This window comes from Candoia aspera, chromosome 2, assembly GCF_035149785.1.
Source record: "Candoia aspera isolate rCanAsp1 chromosome 2, rCanAsp1.hap2, whole genome shotgun sequence".
Lineage (NCBI taxonomy): Eukaryota > Metazoa > Chordata > Lepidosauria > Squamata > Boidae > Candoia > Candoia aspera.
In genome coordinates, this window is record NC_086154.1 from 265,738,821 (window position 1) to 265,748,253 (window position 9,433).

At 57.3% G+C, this 9,433-nt stretch overlaps 1 protein-coding gene across 2 annotated transcripts in view; it reads left to right on the plus strand.

Moving 5' to 3' along the window:
• Positions 1-8,007, plus strand: part of TLN1 (talin 1) — a 45,309-nt gene extending 37,302 nt beyond the window's left edge. For both annotated transcript variants that reach the window (XM_063295938.1, XM_063295939.1), the window contains 7 exons: positions 3,192-3,297; positions 3,669-3,793; positions 4,543-4,668; positions 4,756-4,818; positions 5,296-5,478; positions 6,917-7,045; positions 7,134-8,007. In XM_063295938.1, coding sequence (XP_063152008.1) covers positions 3,192-3,297; positions 3,669-3,793; positions 4,543-4,668; positions 4,756-4,818; positions 5,296-5,478; positions 6,917-7,045; positions 7,134-7,265 — 864 coding nt within the window. In that variant the 3' untranslated portion in view covers positions 7,266-8,007. The remainder of the gene's footprint in view (positions 1-3,191; positions 3,298-3,668; positions 3,794-4,542; positions 4,669-4,755; positions 4,819-5,295; positions 5,479-6,916; positions 7,046-7,133) is intronic.
• Positions 8,008-9,433: the final 1,426 nt, after the last annotated feature.

The window sequence follows — 9,433 nt, forward strand, 5'->3', positions numbered from 1 at the left end:
CTTTGTGCTGCAGGGGCATTGCTAAACAGCCGTGTGCAGGGCAGCTAACCTTCCTTGTGGAGGGCAGCGCTCTGTGTCCATGTCCCTGCTTGGCCAGGTTGCTGAGGGGCAGAAGCAGCCCTGGTCCTGTGAGCTGCGGGGAGCTGATGGAGTTTTTAAAGGTTAATAAAAGAACTCCAAGCAGCTAACAGCAATCTTGCAGAGTAAAAGTGTGAACCAAAAAAGGAACTTGCACATTAAGCTTAATTATGTTCAGAAATAAATTCAGTCTTCACACTGTAGTTAGATGAAGAAAATAGATATAGCTTACCTTTATTCAGTAGAACTGGATACAGGTAGGTTCATAGTAGAAAGCACTTAATCATCACTGGTTCTTTGTAGACACTTTCTAAAGGGTGAGAGCTGCATCCTGCAGCAGCTCCTGCTTGCAGGTCTGCCAGAAAGGTAACGGAGACTGTTAATCCCCAAGCCCAAGAAGAAGGAGGAAGTGGAAATCAGGTGACCTATGTGACATCCCACAAGCACAATAGAGATGCGTTTGGTAGAGACCCCCTTATGAGACAATGCTGAGTTGACCCCTGATAATTCCAACAGAGCGCCAGGGGACCCCCACTTGGGGAAGGGGTTCGTGTTCTGCACGCAGCTGCAGGGCTGGCTCACACCACCCGAGCCAGACAGGGCGGGCAGAGGGAGGGGCTGCTTTATCATAGGATCATATCATAGTATTGTAAGGTTGGAAGGGAGCTTGGAGGTCTTTTAGTCCAATCCCCTGCCTAAGCCCGAGGCAGGAATCCTCATACCATCTTGGACAAATGGTTGTCCAATCTTTCCTTGAAAGCCTCCAGCAATGGAGCACCCACCACTCCGGGAGGCCAGCCGTTCCACGGCTTCATAGTTCTCACTGTCAGGAAATTCCTCCTTGTTTCCAGGTTGGATCTGCCTCTGACGAGCTTCCACCCATGGCTTCTTGTCCTGTCTTCAGGTGCCATGGAGAATATGTCGACACCCTCTTCCCTGTGGCAGCCCTTCAAGTATTGGGAGACTGCTATCACGTCTCCCCTCAGTCTTCTCTTCGTTAAGCTAAGCATACCCAATTCATTCATTCATTCATTCATTCATTCATTCATCAAATTTGTCACCACCCATCTCCTCCCACTGGAGGGACTCCTTTAGCTGTTCTTCATAGGATTTAGCCTCTAGACCCCCATCGTCTTTGCTGCTCTTCTCTGCACCCTTTCTAGGGCCTCAGCATGTTTTTTGTATTGTGGCCAGAACTGGACGCAGCATTCCAATTGTGGGCTCACCAGTGTGGTATAGAGCGGTACTTTCTCTCCTTGTGATCTTGATACTATCTCTCTGTTGATGCAGCCCAGGACTGTGCTGGCTTTTTTGGCAGCTGCAGCACACCGCTGACTCATTCTTAAGCGGTGGTCCACCAGGACACCCAGATCCCTCTCATAGGCACTACTGTTGATCCAGGTACTGCCTATCTTGTACTTGTGCATTTGGTTTTTCCTGCCTAAGTGTAGGACCTTACAATTCTCGCCATTGAACTTCATCTTGTTGTATAGGGCCCAATGCTCAAGTCTGTCAAGATCCTTTGGAATCTTGAGTTTATCTTCCAAAGTGTTAGCAATTCCTCCCAGTATTGTGTCATCTGCAAATTTGATGAGCACCCCTTCAGTCCTCTCATCTAGGTCATTTACGAAGATGTTGAAGAGCACTGGGCCCAAGACAGGACCTTGAGGTATCCTACTGCATACTTCCTTCCACGTAGATGGAGTTCCATTAAGGGCCACACGCTGAGTGTGGTTGGTCAGCCAACTGTGAAGCCATCTGGTAGTGGTACTGTCTATCCCTCATTGTTCTATCTTACCAAAGAATAGGCTATGGTCTACTTTATCAGATGCCTTACTGAAATCTAAGTATACTATATCCATGGCATTTCTCTTATTACTTATTTAGTGACTTATTTAGTCACTTTATCAAAGAAGGCAATGAGATTTGTTTGGCATGACCTGTTCTTAACAAACCCATGCTGGCTTCTAGTAATCTCCTTGTTCATTTCTAGATGCTCACAAACCCGCTGCTTGGTTACCTTTTCCAGGAGTTTCCCAGGTATTGAGGTCAAGCTGATTGGTCTGTAGTTTCCTGGATCCACGTTTTTCCCCTTTTTGAAGACTGGAGCCACCTCAGCTCTTTTCCAGTCCTCTGGCAGCTCCCCTGTGCTCCAGGAGCTCTCAATGATTTCATTCGGTGGTTCCACGATCACATCCGCCAGCTCCTTCAGTACCCTGGGATGTAAACAATCCAGTCCAGGAGACTTGAACTCGTTCAAAGCAGCGAGCTCTTCTCTTACTGATTCCTTACCTATTTTGACCTGCATTCCTCTTCTGTCTCCCACGGTGCTGCTTTCGACAGGTTGGACTACTTTTCCCTTTTGCGTGAAGACAGATGCAGAACAGGAATTAAGCAGCTCCACCTTCTCCCTGCTGCCCATCACCTTCTCGCCATCTTCTCCCACTAGCAGACCAACCATTGCCTTGACTTTCCTCTTGCTCCTTACATACCGAAAGTAACTTTTTCTGTTGTTTTTGGCACTCGTTGCAAGCCTTAGCTCGTTCTGAGCCTGGGTCTTCCTGACTCCGTCCCTGCAGATTCGGGCTCTTTGCTGGGATTCTGCTCTCGTTAGGAGCCCCCCGTTCCATTTTTCATACTTGTCCTTTTTGTCCCTTGGCTTGTCAGAGAGCTCTTTGTGCAGCCACACTGGTCTCGACAGGCGTCCCTTGTTTTTCTTCCTCTGTGGTACTGTTTTCATTTGGGCCTCAATTATCTCGTTCTTTAGAATTTCCCAGGTGTCCTGCCCTGATTTCCCCTCCAGGACTTCCATCCGTGGAACCCTTCCTTTTCTTCCTTGTAGTTTGCTGAAGTCGACGCTCTTAAAACCTAGAACAGAGGCCTGACTCGATTCAGCTGCCCTCACCCTCTTTGATGCCTCACCAGCTCCTCTGGCCTTTCCGGCCCATCTCTCTCTGGGCAAACCCAAGCCTCCCTTGCCTTCCCTCCCTCTCCTGCCCCTCCCTGCTTCCCTGGCATCTCTTCTCTCCACGGCCATCTTCGCCCCTCGCCTTCCTAGCCGCTGGCAGCCATGGGCTCTGGCGGGCACTGAGGTGCATCTCCTCCTCCCTCAGATCCTGCAAAAGCCAAGCCACGACCTGAAGCAGCAGCTGGCCGGGTACTCCAAGCGGGTGGCCGGGTCGGTCACGGAGCTCATCCAGGCTGCCGAAGCCATGAAAGGTAGCTTTGGTTTGCCCATGAGCCTCCCACCCATCTATCCAAGGGGATGTCAGTTGCACTCACACGACGCGTCTCTCCTTTTTCTGGGCTTTCAGAATACATTGAATGGTGAACCTGCCCACTGGGCTGCATTTACACAACACAGTGAGCCAAACCCCCTTGAAATAAGGGGAGACCGAGTTGAGCCCACTGTGTGAATGCCACGGGGGGCTGGTGAAATCCCTGCTGCTTATTTAAGATGGGGAGGCAGCGAGAAGGGTGGAACTTTCCAAAAAGGGCGGCCTTGATGGAGAGGGAGCTGGGAGTCAAGCCATTGTTTGCGTGAGGCCAGGAGTGGACTCTGGACCCCTGTGCCCTCTTGTCTCCTCCAGGGACGGAGTGGGTGGACCCCGAGGACCCCACCGTCATTGCCGAAAACGAGCTGTTGGGGGCAGCTGCTGCCATTGAGGCTGCAGCAAAGAAGTTGGAACAGCTGAAGCCACGAGCCAAGCCCAAGGTGGGTCTTCCCTGCTCCCCCCTCCCTGACCCCAGCAGAGCACAGGAGCTGTGCTAGCTGAGGTCTGCAAGGGCCAGGGTGCCCTTCCCACACCACCAGGTGGGACAAAGAGGAGGCCCGGCCCCGCTTGCTGCACCAGACGCCCTGGGGCAGTCCCTCCAGGCGCATGCCAAGGGGGGTTGAGCCTGGAGGAGGACCCCAGCCTCTTCTCGTCCAGCCTCGGCTTAGCTACGCTGCGCTTACGTGGCCCGAGGGCTCCCTGCGCCGGCCGGGCTTCCTCCCCTTTGGGGTCACGAGGGTTTTAGGCTTAAGTAGGGCTAGAGGGGAAGGAGCTGACCCACACAAATGGGCACATCTGGTGCTTGAACATCCGGGGCCTTTTCACGCCCATTCCAGGAAGAGTGTGGAAGCAGAACCGCTCCCACTTTTTTTTCCAAGATGTTTTTTATCCCATCATCATCATCATATCATCATCATCATCATCAAGATACTTCACACTCCTTCCTCCTCTTATTTTCCCTGCAACAACCACCCTGTGAGGTGGGCTGTGCTGAGAGAGGGGCTGGTCCAAAGCCACCAAGCTGGCCTTCATGCCTCAGGTGGGGCCAGAACTCCCTGTCTCCCAGTTTCTAGCCTGGACCCTCACCACCAGAGCAAACTGGATCAGAATCCCAGGTGTTGCTCCCCATGGAGAGGTTTTGGGGGCAGAGGGCATTCCCTTCCTTGCTGATGGTCCTCTTCCCCCCCAGCAAGCAGACGAGAGCCTCAACTTTGAAGAGCAGATTTTGGAGGCGGCCAAGTCCATTGCTGCGGCCACCAGTGCCCTGGTGAAGGCTGCCTCTGCTGCCCAGAGGGAGCTTGTGGCGCAAGGCAAGGTGAGTGTGGGGCTCCTGGGCAGGAAGCCCCCGTGTCCAGCCTCAAGCTGAGCCCAGGCCTTCATCCATCCCATCTTTCTCCGCCAGGTGGGTGCCATCCCGGCGAACGCCCTGGATGATGGACAGTGGTCTCAAGGACTCATTTCAGCTGTGAGTGTGGGGGGGCTGTTGGGGGGTCTGTCCTCATCCTGGGCTGCCTCTTCTCTCCTGGGAAGGGCTCCTGACTTGCTTAGAATGACTGCCTTTCGTAATGAGAGGGAGGCAGGTGCCGTGGGCCTCTCCTAGGCCTGATCTCTGCTCTTCCTGGCATGGGCCTCCCATTAGGAGAGTCTTCTCAGAGCTCCTGTGCAGAAGGGCCACAGCTCTGCCCTGGTCCCCAAGACCCTTGGGCTGCTTGGGCGGGTGGGACCTGCAGCTCACACCCTCCCACCTGCAGAGCAGAGCACCACCAGTGAGAGGAGGGAGGGAGCCGCGAGTAGCCGGGGGCTAGGAGAGCTCCAGGCAGGTGGGGGGCTCCCCAGGCGGCAGCAGCTTCCAGGGGTCTTGTGGCACCAGTCTAGACTCCCAGCAGCTGCCACCCTCCCCTCTCGCTCATCCCTTGCTCGCCTCCCTTCTTCCCTGCCCAAGGCCCGGATGGTCGCCGCTGCCACCAACAACCTGTGCGAAGCTGCCAATGCGGCCGTCCAGGGCCACGCCAGCGAAGAGAAGCTCATTTCCTCAGCCAAGCAGGTGGCAGCCTCCACAGCGCAGCTCCTGGTGGCCTGCAAGGTCAAGGCTGACCAGGACTCCGAAGCCATGAAGCGCCTGCAGGTGAGCTTCCCCTCTGCTCCCAGAGGAGGGCCGGGGCCTCGCTGAAAGGGGCAGTGTCCCCTTGGCTCTCCAGTGTCAAACCCGCCTGGGGAGCAGGGCCTCATCGCAGCCCCCTGCTGCCACTGTCACCTGGGCCATGCCCTGTGGACAGCAGTGGTTGGACCTCTGCGTGGGAAAGAGGTCCCCCCCCCCCCCGCAGCATGGGTAGAGTCCAGGGAGGGGGTTGGGGTGGAAGGCAAAGGGGCCTGGTCTGCGTTTGGATTTTTGGAAAGCGTGTGCATATATCAAATCACAGCACAAGACATGTTTTGCCCATAACAGCCCTGTGAGGTAGGTTGGGCCAAGCGGGCATGACTGGCCCAAGGTCCCCTGGGATTTCTGTGGATCAGGGTGGCTCAGCCCTGGGTCTCCCATGTCTGGGTGGCTTTAACCCCTACACCTCACCGGCTCCCCACAAGGCTCAAAGCCTGCCTGCTTTTTCAAAGTTCACCCCTCGGACAGGCTTCATCTAAAATCCCCTTTGCCCCCTAAGAGCTCGCCCACGTTCTCTTTAAAGAAACAAGTGGAGGAACGACGAAAAGCAGCCAAGAAAATAACTTGAGAAAACGTCTCAGACAAGCACCTCCCTAGTCACACGAAGATAAATATTTGTTTCAACTGATAGTGTTATTGTTCATCACCCAGAGTCACAGCTGGGGGAGGCGCAGGGCCAACCAGAGCCAGGGTCCCAGAGACCCTCCCTGTGGGGTGGCCACTCTGCCTCTGCCCGCCCTGTGGCTGGGTGTGTTGCCCCAGAAGGGGGTCCTGGCAGGGAAGTGGCCTTGGCTGCTCAAGCGGGGGCTCCCTGGGCACGTTGGCAGCCAGATCACCTTGCATTGGCCGGTTTTGTGTGAGGTTCCTGTGGCTGGGCAGCTGCTTTCGGCCACCCATCCCTGAATGGGTTCCTGCTGTTGTAAGCCAAGTTTGTCATGCTGGGGGAGGGCTGCCATCAGTTCCCTCCCCTCCCCTCCCGATGGAGGGGCTGACTTGCAGGAGGGGTGTCCGTGTTCCCCCCGCCCATTCCAATGGCCACTGTCCTGCCGTCTTTTCCTGGGTCTGATACATGTTGGCAGCCCGTTTGGGCCTGGTGGACTCTGTCAGGACTGAGCCCCCTGCCCCTGGGGCTGGGCTGGGGCTCCTTCCAGCTTCTCCCCACCATCACCAGTGGTGTGACTTGCTCCAGGCAGGCCTGGCGGCACAGCCTCACAGATGGGGGGAGCGGCACAGCTACCCGCCACTCACCGGCCCAGACCACCTCCTCCAGACCTGCTCCTTGAGAGGCTGAAAGGTTCCCCAGAGAGGATGGCCTCCCCAGCATGGGCTTGCCCTCGCCCTGGAGGCCTGGGGAAACTGAGGCTGTCCCAGTGAGTGACCCTCGGCCCCTCCCCATCTCTGCCAGGCGGCTGGCAATGCGGTCAAAAGGGCGTCGGACAACCTGGTGAAGGCGGCACAGAAGGCTGCTGCCTTCCAAGATGAAGAGAACGAGACGGTGGTGGTGAAGGAACGGATGGTTGGCGGGATTGCGCAGGTAAGGCCCCGGAAGAGGGGTGGAGCTAGACCTGGGGGCTTCCCGGGCAAAGCGCCCTCAAGGTAACCTGCCACTTCCTTCCCCCCAGATCATTGCTGCCCAGGAGGAGATGCTGCGCAAGGAGCGGGAGCTGGAGGAGGCCCGCAGGAGGCTGGCCATGATCCGGCAGCAGCAGTACAAGTTTCTCCCCTCTGAGCTGCGCGACGAAGGGCAGAACTGAGCTGCCCCGTGGCCTCTCTGCTGCCTGCCCCTATTTAATGCCAACCCCCGAGCAAGGGCAGCCCTCCTCATATCCCGGCCCTTGGGGGGCCCCTGTCGCTGGGCCCACAGCTTCTCTTACGCAAGCCCTGAAGCCTTCATTCCATACTCCGGACTGCCTTCCTGGGGGGCTGGGGGCCTCTCCTGGGAGTTTTCCTTGTGCCTTGGCTGCTTGCTCAGCCTGATTGCCCTGGGGGGCCGTGGAGCCCCTCTTGGGGAGCCCCTTGGGGCTGTGCAATCTGTGGGGGGCCGTGTGCTCTGCCCACCCCTCCTCACTTCTGCCTCGGTGTGCATTTGCCTTAAGGGCGGCTCTGGCCTTGTGGTGGAGTTCCCACTGCAGCCCGTGACTGGAGGCCTGCGTCCGCTCCCCCTCTACTGACTGCTCTTCAATTCCCAAGTGCCTGCCAGGCCCCTGCGGCCCTTCCCAGCCACCGGTGTCCTTGGGACCCCCCAGCCACAGCCTCCTCTGCTGTCCCTTGCCCAGCAGCTGGAACTCCTCTTTCCTGCCCAAGCCCCCAAGTGCCCGTGTGCTTGACTGCCTTTGGGGGCCCTTCACAAGCTGAGGCTTCTCACCTGTTTGTAATTTTGATACATCCATAAGCCAGGGAATCCAGGGAGGGGAAGCGGGAAGGTGGAGGGGCAGGTGGGAGCTGCACCCCAGGATGTCTGGAAAGGGCTGGTCTGGAATAAACTGGTTTCCCTGCTGTCCTGCCTCTCTCTCGAACCAGGGAGTTGCCCTTGTGGCCAGCTGGCCCAGCCCTAGGGCTTTAAGAAGTGGGGGCTCTTGGCAGCAGACCTGCCCTGCCTGGAGGGGTCTGAGCTGGGGAAGGAATCTCTCGTTGGCCTCAACACTGCCCAGCCCCAGCTGTCTTTCCTCCCTCTAGAGAGCGGGGCATGCTCAAGCAACTCATAGGGTGAGGGAGCCAGGAAGCCCTGTCATAGCGAACAGGTGCGTGCTTGCCAGCCTCCTGACATCAGCTTCTGGGGGGATGGCCTCCCATGGGTAAAGCCCACCACCCACCCCAGCGACACCGTATGGCCTTGTTGACTGGGCCTGCTGGTGCAGGTAGCCTGAGTCCTTAGCTGCCCTGCAGAGCGGAAGGTATGGCCAGGCCACAGCCTGCTGGAGCCTCGGCCCGGGCTTGGGTTTTTCATAACCCTCTTGCTGGCTGAGAACAGAGGACACTTTTGGGAGGGGGGAGGTGTCCCAAAGAAGCTTAGCCTCGCTCGTGTTCCCCCTTCCCCCACCTGGACGTCAGAGCTGCCTGAGGTCGCTGCCCCGAACTCCGAGCTTGTCCCATCCCTGCCCCGCCAGGCTGCTGCTGCCACCTCTGGCTTCTCCTGGGTGCCATTCTCTCTGCAGAGCTCCCAGCACATTCCTACGATAGCAGCATATCCCTGGCAGCAGGTGCCGTGATGTCACACGGGAAGAATGCCAGGACGGGGCCGAGCGAGTCAGGGCTGCAGCAGGAGGGGGGCCACTGCCAGGCCCTGCCTCAGAAGCGGGAGAGGAAGCTGTCCAGAGTCTTCCACAGTATCTTGATTCCCATCCTAACCCTAACCAGAACCTCAGCAAGCTTTGCCCTCCCTGTGCAAGGCCGGGTGCCTCTCCCTGGTGGGTGCGGAGTCTGGGGAAGAAGGAAGAAGCCCTCTGGGTGTGTTTTCCCCTCCCTCAAGAAGGGCAACAATCCAGCACTCACAGAATCGTGGGGATCCCGGTCTGCTTGGGCAGTGGATCCTCAGCCGCCTCTCCGTGAGAGTGGCCCCCTTCCGTAGGGGTTTTTTTCTCCAGTGGAGCAGATCAATCCTCCTGCTCCCCAGAATTGGCCAAAGGAAGAGCCCTGGCACAGCTATGGGGGCATTCTCTGAGCAGGCACCAGGTGGAGCCTGCCAGCTGCCAGCCTCTGCCAGAGGTGGGAAGCCACGATGATAAAGAGTGGCATCTACCCACAGACACTGCAAGGTTCAGCCTCCACCACCACCTTCGCAGGTGAACCCCTTCCTGAGACTGGGGAGCTGCTCCTGTCCACCTGGCTTAAGCGGCACCCGGTGAGACAGGGCAGAGGCCAGACTTGGCCACGGGCAGCATTTCTGCTGGTGGGGCTCCCCTGGAGGAGAAGATGTGGCCTG